Source organism: Taudactylus pleione, unplaced genomic scaffold (genome assembly GCF_031769625.1).
Source record: "Taudactylus pleione unplaced genomic scaffold, aTauple2 ptg000019l, whole genome shotgun sequence".
Classification (NCBI taxonomy): domain Eukaryota; kingdom Metazoa; phylum Chordata; class Amphibia; order Anura; family Myobatrachidae; genus Taudactylus; species Taudactylus pleione.
The window spans coordinates 10,175,272-10,192,599 of record NW_028284421.1 but is presented as its reverse complement, the minus strand read 5'-3'; the positions used below and the strand labels follow the sequence as shown (position 1 = coordinate 10,192,599).

The 17,328-nt window shown below is 43.3% G+C and overlaps 1 protein-coding gene across 1 annotated transcript in view; it reads left to right on the top strand.

Moving 5' to 3' along the window:
- THSD4 (thrombospondin type 1 domain containing 4) overlaps positions 1-17,328 on the top strand; it is an 898,709-nt gene that overhangs the window by 191,750 nt on the left and 689,631 nt on the right. Inside the window, exon 4 of the mRNA XM_088445395.1 lies at positions 3,488-3,918. Within this exon, the coding sequence (XP_088301521.1) occupies positions 3,488-3,918 (431 nt within the window). The remainder of the gene's footprint in view (positions 1-3,487; positions 3,919-17,328) is intronic.

Here is a 17,328-nt window from a genome sequence, read left to right as displayed (position 1 = left end):
GGATTTCTGTCTCACACTTGTTGCATTCCTCAATGAAGGCTAAGGGATGGGATATGATTTATTTGTATAATATACCATAAATTGGAATTCAATTCAATTTGAGTCAAAGCTGCACAAATTATCTTTGTTGTGAAAAGACTTAACATTTTGCTCGTTATCATTAACTCTAGCAGGAGCAAAGTACTATTTGTTCCAGACCAGAATTAACACTTCTCTGTACAGTTTATTGTGGACTGGATACATTCCAGGACCCAGGCAGCTGCGCTGCATATTAATTAATTTATATCATATATGGATTACTTCTATAAATTTGAATTGGGGCCCTTGCGCTGGCACATTATGTACTGTACTTTCTCAAACTAAACCAGTAATAATTCCAAGCTTCTACATTTACCTAACGCCATTACTACCACTTTGACCCTCTGCTGTTTGGGACGGGCTTTGTCCAATTTGTCTGGATCGGTTCTAGAACTCATTAGGGCCTGTGTTTTAGGAAGATGACTGCTCGCTGAAAGTGCTCATCCTTACAACTCTACTTATCGACATGACCAATGTTAGTCTTTCGAGGCCATACACAATATATGTTGTGCCAATTGTCCAATATATGCTGTCATATCATAGAAGTTGTGGCAAAATTTACTGGCTCCTAATTTAAACATACTTTGGTGCTTCTCTTGCTTACTGTAAATGTGATTGTTTGTGTTTTTATTCCATTCCTGCATCGAGATTGTTAGGGGTAAATTTACTTACCTATTCTGAGTCTATTTCAAAACGGACGGTCATAGGGGCCTATTCATCAACACTAAAATAACGTTTTTAAGGACATTTTCCATAATTAACGCTATTTTAGTATTCATGAACACACTTAGCACAGGAGATATCACTGATATTTCCTTGCTAAGTCCCCCTGCGTTAATTTCCACACTCCCTATACATTAGTATGGGGATATGGAAATTATGGTATTCATCAAATTCCGAAAATTATGTATTTTCGGAATTTCATGGAGTTACTATTCGCCACTGTGAGGTGGCGAATAGCAGGTGACACTTACCTGCTTCCAGCTGGTGAGGTCCCCCGGCGTCTTCCTCCGGCACTCTGGTCCGTCCTCTGGCTCCTGGGGCAGTGCAGACACGTGTTCTCCCAGTAGAACACAATAAAGTTTAGAAAACAAAAATGTTTTTTTATTTTTTTTCTAAACTGTACTGTGGGCTGCTGGGATAACACGTGACAGCGCAGCCACTGGAGGCGCTGCAGCGGGCAGGTAAGTGCGTGGACAGGGGGGAGGTGAGCGGGGGGGGAGGGGGTTGGGAGGCACACAAACTTTCCGCCGCTGTAGGCAGAGCTGCGCAAGCGCTGGCTTTATGAATGTGACAGCGCATGCACAGCACAGATTCCAGCTGAGGTAAGTTGGTGTAGATAGAGATAACTTTCTTTTTCCCGAAAAGCTGTCATCGCAAAAATGACACCTTTTCGAAATAGATAGTTATGGGGAGGAGGAATGATGAATTCCTCCGGTAATTAGGTAGAACTCCATGCGATTTCTAAACCTAATTACCTCCAGAGAGTTTTACGGTATGATGAATAGGCCCCATAGACTGGTATCGACGTTGGCTTGCAGTCTAATGAAACAGCATTTACATTCTTTCTTTCTTTTTTGACTGCCATTTGAAATCCAACGTCGTTATCCATCAGGTTTCAAACCCCTGTACCACAACAGCTGCAACGTCAAACCTGCCATCAATCTGCTGAGGAGTTGTAGCCCTCCACAGATCACTATGATCTGTGCAGGCTTCATTAACTTTAAGTATTAATTTGGGGAAAGAGGAATGTGTGGGGGTTATTTTGTTATAATAGATTTCAACATTCAGTGTCCTGTGTTTGTTTTAATATTCTCTCTACAGGTGCCAGCGGCCCCTTAATGTCCAGGAATGCTGGCACTTGTTATTCAGTGCCATCATGCCGGGGTAGACTTGCTGGGACTTGTACTGAGGCCATCTGTAAAGAACAATATTCTTCACTCTTAATTACCCATTAACCCTGCATCCACTTCCACCAGGGATTGGGGACTAATCCAGGGCTTGTTGTCTGTCAGAAGGAAGGATCACATTTTATTACTTTCCAAGGGATTCAGGAGGTCATTCAGACCCGTCGTTAGCGCCGATGCGCTCGGACCGGGTCGATGGCCCCCCACAGAGCATGCGCACGACTGCGCCGGCGCCAGCGTGCGCATGCGTGAGACCCGCTACAACCAACAGCGCTGGTCGTAGCGGGTCTCGATCCAAAGGGGGCGAGCTGTCGATGTTGATTGACAGCTCGCCCCGTTTGGAAGGCGGGCCGGGGGGGTGGCAGCCCAAACGGGGGTGCTCCCATGGGAACGCCTACCGTTTGGGGGCGGCCCCACTGACATCACTAGTGATGTCAGTGGAGAGCTTCCGGCTCAGACAGAGCCGAAAGCTCTCTGGGGCTTACGACAAGGGAGACCCTACCCTAGGGTCTCGTCGTAAGCCCCGATGGTCGTGATGGTTTTGACCATCGCGACCATCACCTTAGGTGGTCGTAAGGCTGTGGGTGTTAACCCACAGCCTTACCACCGCAAAGGAGGATGTCTTGTTAAATTTTAACCCTTTTTTAAAATTTTAGCTATCATGGGGCCTGATTCATAGATGTACGCAATGGAAATTTTTACGCAGAACAAATGATTGCATACCATTGCACATGCGTGTATGATGCATTGTACACAGGCAATTAATCATGCACAGAGAACCTATTCACAAAGTGAGTGACAGATAGTCAGTGTTTGAAAAGTAACAGGGATGAAAAGTGTCTTACCGTTTAAATGCTTTTGCACAACTTCCGCAAGGGCTGCATGGCTGGTCGATGTGCATCATTGTTACAGATATTTATGCTGTTACGCGACATTGGACACAGATGAGAATGCAGCAGTGGGTGTCTCTATGCTCGGATAAGCTTTGGAACTATAAGCATATTTTGGAGCTGAGGTCTGTGCGAAATCTCAGCTGCGATTGCATTAGCTTCCATCGCTGAATCAGGCCCAAAGTCTGCAGAGATCAAAGTGATCTGTGCAGTGATTCACCCAAACTCGCCAGCCTCAGGCAGGACTATTGTTTGAGCAGGTTTACCGTCGTATTACGGTCAGTTATAAAACTGACCAATAGTAAATCTGCAGATCCTATTCTTGTCTATTTTTAAAAAAATTGATAGTTGCTCCAATGGATTTGATTTTAGTAAATGGTTGGTTTGCAAAGTCGACAGCAAAACAATCAAAAAGCCAAAATCAACCTTTAGTAAAGTTAGCCCTTAGTCTCCGGATATTGTGGGATTTGCACAACAAAAGAGTTATTAGACAATTGTGAGATTTCACTCAACACAGATGGTTTAGAGTATTTTTTACATGATATACATATACGTTTATGGAAAGCTTGTAGAAAATAATCTTAGACTACATTTCTGGTTATATATTTACAGGTTCCACAGAGGATAGAACAAAATGATACTACAGATGATATCAGTGCCGGGTCTGCAGGCGTGTGGGGCAGTTGGGGTCCTTGGTCAGCTTGCTCTAGAAGCTGCAGTGGTGGTGTCATGGAACAAACTCGGCCCTGTCTTCCAGCTAGTTATCAAGAACGGAGATACCATGTCCCAAATTACCAGTACTCCACTGGTGAAAGGCCTTCCAGCAACCAGAATATTGTTGGTAGTGAGACAGCACTGAATCCATATCCTGGACATGTTGTATCCGCCATACGGACGTCAGTGCCATTGCACCGAAGTGGAGAAAATCCTAAATTCAATATCCCATCTTCCAGCGATTTAAGTCAAACTCATCTTGGCAGAGGAATATTGAGAGGAAGTCAGCAGTCTTTGCCTCAGAGACCGAGCCCCAGGTTTGAAAGAAGGTATTTCATATTATTGATATTCCTGAAATAGTTTTTCAAGGTTATAGTTGTGTTGCAATTAATAAAATCACATAGTTCTTTGCTTAATTTATATTTTTAGATAATGGTATATTGCATGGCATGTAGTTAGCAGACTGGCGGATGGGATGCTGCCGGTCTAAATCCCAATGGTGCAAGCCCGACACGGGACTTAAGATAGGCGTTGAAATACCGATGCCTATCTTAATCCTGACGCCAGAATCTAGACAGACGCCATCCCGAACAAGGTAAGCCTGGGCGGCTTAGCTGTTAGCTGGGGAGGGGAGGGGGGGATCTGATGATGTATTAGGGATCTCTCCAAGCTGCTTAGCGCTGATTAAAGATGTGTAGGGAAGCTAGGATAAGATAATTTACTCTGTAGAAAGAGCTACATTATACTGTACTGTAACACAATTCAACAAGAATTTGAAAATTAATTTATAACCCTTGAAGTTAAAGAACATTTGTATTGTATCACTGGTCAGGATTACTGTAAATACAGTAGGTCATCTTTTTGGTGCCAAATATAAACAACAAAAGATCAATTATAATACTCTTTGTAGGACTACTTAGTCTTTGCATCATTAGTTATATGCTTAAAAGGAAAATAGTTTCTATCTTGAAAGTTGAATTGATTATTACATCAATCTATGAAAATTATTTTATACGCTTCATTTCAAGAGTCAACAGCATGAGATGAATGGTTAAGTAATTGCCTCTTCCCCCTGTCCTAGCCTGGCCTGTTATGTAATGTGATTGAACCTTAGTTTAATGAATCATTTATTTATACCAAGCGAAAGGCTTAAACGGCACCCATTTCACATTATTTTAGTTTCACTGAAATGTGTTAAAGAGCAAATATAGTAGTTTTCATGAAAAAACTACTCCAAGCCCTTTTATTCTCATATCTTTAGCAAGCAGATTGCATTTCCTATACTTGTAATGGGAAATGCGATCTGCCTGAAATTAACTAAGGGGGAACTGTGAAAACATACCGGGTGGGAGCCCTGCTATAACATCACCATCTGGTGATGGCATTAAGCAGAGTTCCCCCCAGTTACCCGGCACCTGCTCCGCTCTGACAGGAAGAGAAGAGCTGGGAGCCGGCCCCCTATAATCAGCATTGTTGTCTAAATAGACCACCAGCTGATTACTGTGAAAAAAAAAAAGAATCTAACACTTACCTGCAGCCGGGAGTCCACTGATCGGTGAGCTCTCTCCTCCGGTCAGCTGTTTGCCGGGGCTCCTACACTGTGACCCTGGTCTCAGTTTACAGCATCGCTGACCCGGGTCACAGACTAGGAGCCCCGCACAGACCGGGGTCACAGACTAGGAGCCCCGCACAGACCAGGGGCCCCGCACAGACTGGGGTCACAGACCAGGAGCCCCGGCGACCAGCTGACCGGAGGAGAGAGCTCCCCGATCACCAGGTAAGTGTCAGCTGGGGGAGGCTGCCAAGGGGAAGGGTGATGGCTGGGGGTAGAGCTAGGCGGCGTTGGCACATGCGCAGAGGCACTGTCACTGTATTTTTTGTGAAAAATACAATGAACAGTGTGCGGTAGGGATTCGCATGGACAGAGCTCTGTCACTGCTTGAGAGTGTTGATACATATCGTGATAATTCCTAAATTCACAATGCGAATTTAGTGAACTTACCACACTACACCCCTATTTACACACTACTGTAGGGGGTAAATAGGGGTCAAAGAGAGGCCATCCAAAAAAACATGTTGAAGGGAAACAAAATTAAAAGTAAAACCAACAAACAAAACCCCCATAAAATAGCAAGTTTGTTCCACTACACCCAGCGGGAGACTATTTAGCAAACTGTGTGCCCACTAATTGTAATCAGTTCACGTACCTCAGATCATACTTGATTGTGGGCATCAGAGGAAATCTGCAGTCTCAATAAATGGAACCCCAGCCATAGTTATTCATAGATGTAAAAGGTATAAAACTTTTATTAACCATGAATACAGACGTATACTCATACATGTCCTTTTTTGAGCTGTATTGTGCAAGACGCATGGAGCTACTTACACGCTCAGCTACGGGTAGCAATTCCTGGACTTTCATACTGTTTCCTAAATTGAGGAAAGGTGTACGTGGACACATCTGTATGGCCTTTTATCTCATTCACTACAGCAGAGGAAATATGTAAGGATGGAACACTGCTGCCCTCTCTCATTGCTTTTCATGTAATTGTTTTTTTTCCTCTTGCTGGATCTTCAGTGGTAAAAAAACTAAACAATAAAAACTAAAAGACAATCGAACAGTGGAGTGGGGTTGCCACTATGTGGGCAAAATTATGAGATTGTATGCCACAGTAAACCAAGTATGCAGCACAATATGAAGTATGGTGGTTACTATGAAGCTACAGTATGTGTAATTTAATATGTGTCTCACTTTACACGGCTTATCCAGCGACCCTACCTGGGAACATGCACATAATGTCTATTTGCATGTACCATACGTTCTTTTCTTAAAGCTCTGTATATAGGAAATCTGCACGTCTTATAACTGCCTGGCTTACAGAATTTGTTTCACTCCTGACATCTGAATTTCATGCTGACTCTGTGATATGGTAATAGGATCCACCTTGTATACACATATTTAAGATCAAGCTTTCTATTCAGTTAGAGAACCCCATGGGTACAGAATGTCTGAAAATTACTTGACTTGATTGGTAATATTGTACGTATACAGTATGTGCTGTAAGTTTCAGCAGAGCTTATTGTGTGGTGTAGTTTTACAATAGCTGAAAGGCCCATTTTACATGATGTAAGTCAATCAATGTTTTTTTTGTTTTTGTCAAAATAACTTTTATAATGCAATAAAATGGAATGAATAAGGTAATTTATATCAAATATGTATTTTAGTGTGAGTCAAGTACTTTAAATAATAGGAACTCTTTATAAAGGGAAAGACAGGAGTGGGCAATTGTCTCATGGGTGTAATGGCTAATATTGGAAGCGATGCAATATGTAAACTATTTTGGAATTACAGATGTATCCGGATATGTCTGCAGATACTTACAGGGTTGCCTGCATATTAGTTAGTTTGTCTTAAATCCTTTACTAAGGAATGCAAGGCTTTTGTAAACGGTTTAGTTGCATGTATCGGACGAGTTACATAAACAGCTGTAACATAGACACCGTGCAATCATTATCTCACACTGGGAGCAGCTGTGCAGAATCTACAAGGGTTCTCATCGCAGGTGGTTTAAATATAAGTCAGATTTTATTTTTATGAGCGATCTGCTTTACAGTTCTAAAACTCTGACCACACACCATAATTAAACATAAGAACAACTCCTTCATCCCACTTGAAGTACTGAGACGATAAAAACATTAAATCCTTCTTGTGTCAGAATTTGCTTGTGCAGTGTTTCAGACTGGGGGCTCTATTTATTAACATTATTTTGACTAAAATAAAGTGAAAAAGGGTGTTTTACACGGCAATTGGAGTACAAATCATAAAATTCTACTCCAACCCCTAAGTATCACTTATTTTTAGTAAAGCAGATCGCATTTCCCATAACTGTAATGGGAAATGTGATCTGACCAGAGTTACTAAAAATAAAATGTGAAAAAATATTGGGGAAAGCCCTGTGATAATAACACCACCTGGAGGTGGCGTTTTCCAGGGTCTCCCCCGGTTACCGGACTCCTGCTCTGCTCTAATGGGGAGAGCAGAGCCGGGAGTCGGTCCCAGTAATCAGCTGTGTGGTCTAAACATACCGCAAGCTGATTACTGTAAAAAAAAAAGAAAGAAAAAAAAGATAGTAAAAAAAAAAAAAATTGACTTACCTGACTTCAGGGACCGGTGATCGGGCCTCCGGTGATGACTCCCCTCCGGTCAGCTGGTCTCCCATAGTGCACTGCTGCCCGGTCATAAGGTGATCAGGTCCCAGTGCAGTATGGGAGATCACCTGACCGGAGGCATGGAGAACATCACCGGAGGCCCACGGATCATGCAGGTAAGTGTAATTAAGGGAGAGGGAGGTTGCGGGGAGGGGGGGTCACGGGGAGTCTGCGATCACGGGGGGAGGGGCTTAGCGCAGGGGTGGTAGCAGCGGCGGCCGGTTGGTGCATGCCCGGGCACTTAGTCACGGTATTTTTTGCGAAAATACCGTGATAAGGCTCCGAAGGGGATTTGCAGGGACAGAGCTTTATCGCAAGCTCTGTCCCTGCAAGGGATTTGTAGTAAATCCCTGTGATATTGCCTGAATTCGCAATGTGAATTCAGTCGTTAATATCACACTACAATCTGCATTCAATATGCGGATTGTAGTAAATAGACCCCAGAGAGCGACAACAAGTATTTGTCCAATTACTGAAAACTATGCAGATCAGGGCAACAAAGTTAATAGCTGGTACAACATATCTGAATAATAAAGCAGGATGGTTCATTATAAATTTATTTACACGGGTGAAAAGATGATTAGTGTGGTTATGAACACTGTGTATAAGTAGCCCACATGGAAAATTCTGTGGCAACCAGTACAGTTTAAGGTTCACACAAAAGACACAAGGCCACCCATCCTAGCTGAGATAAAAGGAGTGATAGGGAATGTTTATAACAGAGAGAACTTATAGAAAGCTATTACAATAGAACGGTTTTCTGCTTTGACCAATAAAAGAAACAGTCTAACACCAGTTCATGTGGTTGTGGAATATTTTGTAGACATTTAGAATGTCGACGTGCTGAAAGTTGACATTCGGAATGACAACACTGACTTAAAATCGACATTTACAGAATGTCAACATTGTGAATGTAAACAGTCGGCATGTTGACATTGGGATTTCCCATTTTGTTTGAGTCTATCCCAAACTGCAGCCTCAGCCTAAAATTGACTACATGCCACATGTTTGTGAAAACTACAGTGAGTGGCCAGCCAACAAGTTGAAACTGAACTGGTCTTGATTCGGGCCAGCAGAGCAGGGACATCTGCTCAGGTACCTCAGAATAATTTTTTGTTAATATTGTAGCAGTAACTGATTATTTATTTCTGCAACAAGTGGCGATTGTTATGAACTCCCTAAGGAAGCTTCAAACCCTTAAGCTGGCCACACACTAGACCAACTTACATCCAACCAGCCAACTAGTTGATTGGTTGGAATGAAAATCTGGTAAGGTATGACAGCAAGTGACAATCAGCAATTTGCTACCAAACGCCGGAAAAATGGACAAAAGCTGGCCACACACTAGACCAACTTTCATCCAACCAGCCAAGTGAAATGAAGTCCACCTGTGTGAAATCTAAGTGTCACATGATCTGTCAGTATAAACACCTTTTCTGAAAGGCCCCAGAGGCTGCAACACTACTAAGCAAGAGGCATCACACCATGAAGACCACACATACAGATGCACATACACATGCAGTTACACACAGAATATAGGCATGCACAGATCATTTTAACACAAAGAAAAAAAACAACCGCACAAGGTATAGATTATATCTTGTTATCTATATGGCACCTAATGCCTTCTTATTGGAAATATATATACAGTCAGTTGCATAAATATTGGGACATTGACAGAATTTTCATATTTTGGCCTCTATTCACCACCACAATGGCTTTGAAATTAAACAAACAAGATCTGATTTAACTGCAGACTTTCAGATTTAATTTGAGGGTAATTACATCCAAATCAGGTGAACGGTGTAGGAATTACAACGGTTTCTATATGTGCCTCCCACTTTTTAAGGGGCCAAAAGTAATGGGACTCTCAACTCAAAAGCTATTTCACGGACAGGTGTGGGCTATTCCCTCGTTATTTCATTATCAATTAAGCAGGTAAAAGGTCTGGAGTTGATTGTAGGTGTGACATTTGCATTTGGAATCAGTTGCTGTCAACTCTCAATATGAGATCCAAAGAGCTGTCACTATCAGTGAAGCAAGCCATAATTAGGCTGAAAAATCAAAACAAACCCATCAGAGAGATAGCAAAAACATTAGGTGTGGTCAAATCAACTGTTTGGAACATTCTTAAAAAGAAAGAACGCACCGGAGAGCTCAGAAACACCAAAAGACCCGGAAGACCACAGAAAACAACTGTGGTGGATGACAGAAGAATTATTTCCCTGGTGAAGAAAAACCCCTTCACAACAGTTGGCCAAATCAAGAACACGCTCCAGGAGGTAGGTGTATATGTGTCAAAGTCAACAACCAAGTTAAGACTTCACAAGAGTGAATATAGATGGTTCACTACAAGATGTAAACCAATGGTGAGCCTCAAAAACAGGAAGACCAAATTAGAGTTTGCCAAACAACATCTACTAAAGCCATTACAGTTCTGGAACAACATCCTATGGACAGATGAGACAAAGATCAACTTGTACCAGAGTGATGGGAAGAGAAGAGTATGAAGAAGGAAAGGAACTGCTCATGATCCAAAACATACCACCTCATCAGTGAAGCATGGTGGTGGTAGTGTCATGGCGTGGGCATGTATGGCTGCCAATGGAACTGGTTCCCTTGTATTTATTGATGATGTGACTGCTGACAAAAGCAGCAGAATGAATTCTGAAGTGTTTCGGGCAATATTATATGCTCCTATTCAGTCAAATGCTTCAGAACTCATTGGACGACGCTTCACAGTGCAGATGGACAATGACCCGAAGCATACTGCAAAAGCAACCAAAGAGTTTTTTAAGGCTAAAAAGTGGAATGTTATGCAATGGTCAAGTCAATCCACTGACCTGAATCCGATTGAGCATGCATTTCACTTGATGAAGACAAAACTGAAGGGAAAATGCCCCAAGAACAAGCAGGAACTGAAGACATTTGCAGTAGAGGCCTGGCAGAGCATCACCAGGGATGAAACCCAGCGTCTGGTGATCTATACGTTCCAGACTTCAGGCTGTAATTGCCTGCAAAGGATTTGCAACAAAGTATTAAAAAGTGAAAGTTAGATTTAGGATTGTTTAATTTGTCCCATTACTTTTGGCCCCTTAAAAAGTGGGAGGCACATATAGAAACCATTGTAATTCCTACACCGTTCACCTGATTTGGATGTAATTACCCTCAAATTAAATCTGAAAGTCTGCAGTTAAAGCACATCTTGTTTGTTTCATTTCAAAGCCATTGTGGTGGTGAATAGAGGCCAAAATATGAAAATTCCATCAATGTCCCAATATTTATGCACCTGACTGTATGTGTGGCAAGGGAGTGCTACCACTTCACAAAAAGACAAAGAATTGTATATTGTGGTGCACAAAAGGTAAATTTAAATAAAATATAGCTTTTATTTTATATATATATATATATATTAAAATATCATCTAAGAATAACTGCGAAATAATATAAAAAATAAATGGTGTGAAGCAGAAGCTGCTTGTACATCCTCTTCGCATCGCTGTGCAAATAAGACGCATATGAAGGGAAAAATTAGCATGAAATGCTCAGTGCTACCGAGTCACTCTGCGCTCACGTGTTATGTGTCGCACAGAGGATAGATGTATGTGGAGATATTTGTATGCATTAGTTACAGATAAGATAGTGACCTGTATGGTGCAAGTAGCATGAGGCGCAGAGTCCTCCTGGCGAAAACCACCTGATGTGGGGTGGGGAGCCCTCTTGATATAGGGGAAACACCTGATGTGGTGGCTTTGAGGACTGCGTTTAAGTCAAGACTACCACTGTGGTGGAACTACAAATCACAAAATGCCCAGTCTACTGCCGACTGCATCACATGCCAGTAAGTTGCTCCACCAAAGATCTGCCCCCCAGACTCAGTCGCTGATGCCCCAGGCCCCGCCTCCCATGCCCTCTTACTCGCAGCTCCATTCAATGCATTCTTTTTGACATCCAGCTCCTGGAAGATCTGCAGCTGCGCTTATCCTCAGGCCAGCCACTCAGGAATCTGCTTCATGGGTCTGCGGCTAGGGCTGCTGCCAGGGAGAAGTGGGACTGAAGTTGTGGGTGTGGGGGGCGCCGGGACTGCTGCATGAGTCCATGGCTAGGGCTGTCCCCAGGGAGGAGTGGGATGGGTAGATGTTAGCCAGGACTGCTGCACGGGTAGGAGCGGCTAGGGAGGAATGAGACAGAGAGTTGTGGGTGAGAGGGGCGCTGGATGTGTCACACTGACATAAGAAGCTGCTGAGGAGCAGCGACACCACTGAGTAGGCACAGGCTATATATAGATGGAGGCAGTAGCTGATGGTCTGACATGGAGCTCTCCTCTAGTGTATGGTGGCTTCTTAGGTGCCGGGAAGTGGCGTCATGTATTGGGCGGCCGTGACGGTAGACTCCGGGTACATAGTTACAGCCCTAAGTGGGGTGGATATATTGTGGGGAATGAAGGAGGTGCCCCTTGGACAATTAAGAGAAAATAGCAAATCAATAATGAATAAAGCTGTTGGGTTTTCATTAGAGATGAGCGGGTCCATTTCTCCGAGACCCACCCGAACTTTGAGATCTGGACTGAGATCCGAATGCAGCTCGAGGTTTCCTGCATGACTCGAATCTCAAAACGAGGCAAAACGTCATCCTCCCACTGTCGGATTCTCATGGGTTATATAAAGGTTTCCGCGATCGTCACCATTTTCACTCCTACTGTGGAGAGATAAGCTTTCAGATGTGTAGTTACTGTTAGTCACTCGTGTGTGTCCAGTTGCGGTCTCTGGCTGAACGCTGCTGCTTTGTTGTCCATAAAGGTGCTTAGGCTGCAGTATATAAAGGGAGGCTTCCTTCAGTGGGTGCTGCAGCTGCTGTGTCACTTGTTCTGTCAATTAACTGTGGCTGCTGCTGTGTTGTTGACCTGTCCATCAGACTATTGCTGCAGTCCATAAAGGGGTACTGTGTTGTCCAGGGGGAGTGCTCTGTCAGTCAGGGGTGCTCTTCCTCAGTGTAAAAAAAAAAGTGCTTTTTTTGTGTGTGCGCGCTATTATTGTATAGTGACACTGCCGGCCAGACCGCAGGTTATCGTCCATGTATTTGTGACTTTGCACTACAGGTGGTCTGTCCGCACTCGGCAGGGGTGCTTTGTTGTCCATAAAAAAGAGGTGCTGTCTGTGTTGTTCATCAAGGGGCTGCTGTCTCATTCAGGGGTGCTCTTCCCCAGTGTAAAAAAAATAAAAGTGCTTTTTCATTGTGTGTGTGTGTGTGTATGTGCATTAGCAACTTAGCTGTGCTATTATTGTTTGGTGACACTGCTGGTCAAAGCGCAGTTTAACATCCACGTATTGTGACACTATAAGTCGTAGCGCAGTGTATTATTCTAATTCATAAAAAATATTGTGACACTGTAAGTGCCAATGTTTTACGCATAAAAAATCTTATGACACGAAGTGGTAGCGCAGTCTAATATTCAACTTTTCACTTCTTTCCTCAATCGTGAATAAATGATTAGTCTACACGCCGACTACAAGACCACAACAAAGTGCTAAATAATATGCTTTATATATAAAACATACTGTAATGACATCACTGTAAGTGGCTGCGCAGTGTGTTATTCTTTTCTTACTCATAAAAAAAATCTTGTGACACTAAGTGGTAGTGCAGTGTGTTATTTTTATTCATAAATAATCTTGTGACACTGTAAATGGTAGCGCAGTGTGTTATTCTGTTCTTATTCATAAAAAATCTTGTGACACTCTAGGTCATTGATACCGCAGTGTAAAGAAATCGAGGATGCTTCTGTGGAAGTGCACCAGGATCAGCAGGATATTTGTGTAGCTGACGCTATAATAAGGATGTTGATGATGAGGATGTTGTTTGTGTAAATCAGGCACCAGTTGAAGAAATCGTTATTGCCCATGATAAGGAACAGCCCATTGTCATGCATGGGCACAAGACAAAAAAATCCACTTCTTATGTGTGGTATTATTTCTACCCAAATCCAGACAACAATTGCCAAGTCATCTGTACCCTTTGTAAAGCCAGAGTAAGTAGAGGTAGGACCCTTAACCATCTGGGAATCTCCTCCCTGTTACGTCATTTGCAGCGCATCATCCAAAAAGTTTTTTCAAAATTCAGAAACTTTGGCTAAAAAAAAGTACCAACAAGCAGTCCAGTGTCAGCTAGCTCCCTTATCTCTGCTAGATCCAAGCACCTGCCATCTTCACCACCAACATCTTCATCAACAATATCAATCATGAAGCAATTGGTTTGTTTAGGCCCCCACAATACAAGCTACCAATTGGCAGCTGACATTGCTGGCAATGATCTCTACGTGCACAAACCTGGCTTTACAGAGGCAAGATGTTGTCGCCTTCATCATACAATTCCTCACCCTCATCAGTATGTACATCATCTTCATACAATATTAATTAGTCCCAGCTGGAATTCACCATTAGAGGTGCCTCTGTAAGTTTTAGAAGTAATTGGCATATAATTTGTAGTTCATTTTGATGGACATTCATCTCTTCCACACTTTGAGGAAGTAGCCTCCTACACCAATCGCTCACAAGGTTCCTGGCTGTGCTGAAAACTCTTTCTGAGTACACACTGGAGGGTGGGCAGCTCAAGTAAAGCAAAGCCAGTTTGTGCCAGCTCGCCAACAAACCTGCAGCTTCCTACCTATCTGCAACAGCCACAACGTCGACCTACATCACCATAACAAAAAACCTACAGGTAGGCAAGTACTGCCAAGACTCACACCAACACCTGGGACGCGGCATAGGTGTTCCAACCCACTCTGCACATCCCCCCACCCCCTGAGACTTCCTAGACTGTCGACCATAGGTCCAGCAGTGGTGACGTGCAAAGTCACTGAACCGCACGGCAAGGAGCGCCCTGAAGGGTCCACCTACCTCCCCAGTCTCATCAACACTCATCACTGAACCCTACCCACCTGCCCAGGCTCTCAACAGAGCAGCATTGTGACTACTCAATAAAAGATTTTCCCCCAAACTACTGTGTCTCGCTGGCCTCATTTTGATCCTATCTCATTCCCCTTTCCAAACTACACTCCATACCCAATAACACCCTCCTTCTCACTCCCAAAACACCACAACCACCAGAAGAAACATTCCAATTAACACCACTCACAAACACACACAAGTCATCACCATCACCACTACTAGCAGGGAGAGCGCACCTTACCCCCCCCTACATACATACATACTTCATCTTCTTCAGGCCTCTTGATTAATGAAAACATACAATACAGTATGTTTCCTTATGTGCCATGTTGGAAGTTAAACTGCTATGTGTTTGTGCCGCCCACTGCTGCTGCTTAGCTTAGTCAGCAAGATAACAGTGCAAATTTTGGGCCTAAATCAGATGAAAACAATATTGTGAGGTGGTCAAAATTTACTGGAAATGAGTGGAAATTAATGTTATTGAGGTTAATAATACTGTAGGGAAAAAAAAACTAAAATTATGTGATTTTAGCTGTTTTTATGGTTTTTTTTTTTTTAGAAAAAATACAGATTCAAAACCAAAACACACAAGGGGTGGTTTTGGCAAATCCAGATCCAAAACACGAGGAGATACAGATCCAAAACCAAAGGTGCAGATTGTGTTTCCAAAACGATTGAAGTAGGCATATACCCTGAAATGCACTTGGTTGGGCAAGTAGGTGCACTTGCAGGTCTGCAGATTTTTCGGTTCAAAAATTACCATACTAAACCTACTTTTAACTTAAGTAGCAGAGTTCTGGTATTAAAATCTTCATGTTCCTCTTTTGCTTTGCAAATCCACACTTTGGGCTTGATTCAGCTTTGGGAATAGATCATACTTGCCAACTCTCCCTGATTGCTACTATTTCAGAGACTCCCTGACAATCTCCCTGAGTAGTCTAGCAATCTTGCTGCATGCATCTTACACCCATTGTGAATCTGTTATATATTAAAAAACAGAGAGCCTGATTCAGACCCTCTCGCAAGCGCACAACGCTCGCAAGTGGGTCAAAGGTCCCCCACTGCGCATGCGCCGCCTCCGGTGCGCGCATGTGCGAGACCCGTCCAGCGACGGCAGCTCCGTCACTATGAGTCTTGCTACAAGAAGGGGCGGCTGTCGATGGTGAGTGACAGCTCACCCCGTTTTGTAGGCCGGGAGGGGGGGGGGGGGTGGCTGCACAAATGCAGGCGTTCCCTTAGGAACAAAGGGGGGGGATGGGCTGCACAACCTAATTACAACATTATCAGAGGTGCTACCATGCTGAGACCTGTAGTTCTATTGCAGAAAAAAGGGGGGAAGCTGATGCACACTAGTGCTAAGAATAATAATTATAAAAAAATATACAATAAATCAATTAACATGGTGTTATATAGAGGTTCTTAGTACATGTTTGGCCAAAGATGTTTGCCCACCTACCACTTCACAATGAACCTCATCAGGTGGGTCCCTAACATCCCTAATACTGACACATTGTATAAATTTATCTAGGACTTACCTGCAAAAGTGCCCATTACATGTGTGTACTACAATGCAAGGACCAATACTAATTAAAATCACCTGGGGCAGGTAGGAGGCATGCTAGCCCAAGAGAAGGGGTTATGTACCTTCAAGTGTACCTTAAATACACATACATGGGGAAAAAGGGAGGGGGGATGGGCTGCACAACCTAATTACATTATTATCAGAGGGGCTACCATGCTGAGACCTGTAGTTCTATTGCAGAAAAAAGGGGGGAAGCTGATGCACACTCTAAGTACTAAGAATAATAAATATAAAAAATATATAATAAACTATCAATTACCACTAGTGATGTCAGTAGTGGACTTCCTGCTCTAGAGAAAAGGAAGTCCACTCGGGCTTGCGGGAGCCGAGACCCTACCACAGGGTCTTGTCGCAAGCCTGATGGTCACGACAATCGTGACAGACTCCAGGCCGTGCGCACAAGCTGTGGGTGGTCACCCACAGCTTTGCGAGTGGGCTGGAGCAAAAAACACAAAAAACAAAACACGCCCATCAGACCTGCGAGCTGTCTCCGGCAGCAAGCGGGTCTGAATCAGGCCCAGAGATTCAAATGGGATCATTAGTATAATTTCCCTGCATTGGGTATAAGGCACAATGATCCCTATGGCTACATGCATTTTCTGTCATGTTTCAGTGTGTTTTCATCAATAAGTAGATCTTACTAACTTCTTTGGGGCTCATTTACATTTGGATGTAAGTTAATTTTATGGCACGCCTCTTAGATGTAGCAGTACATGCCCACTTTACCGCCGGGCTCATAGCTGCTGCTTTCACTTCTCCCTGAAATGCCTTTTCAAAAGTAGGAAAGTATGGAATAAAGGGCCTGATTCATTACAGATCGCAACTGCAACAGCGAATGCAGATCGGCAGATGGTGCGTAATGCGCATGCGTATACATCGCAGTGCGCGTGCATGAGTTGGCATTCAGATTGCACTGCGATCGCCTACGCAGATACAAAGCCATCATAGATCAAGGGATGGGACGTCAGCATTTGTGGGTGGTGACGGGGGAATGGTAGAAG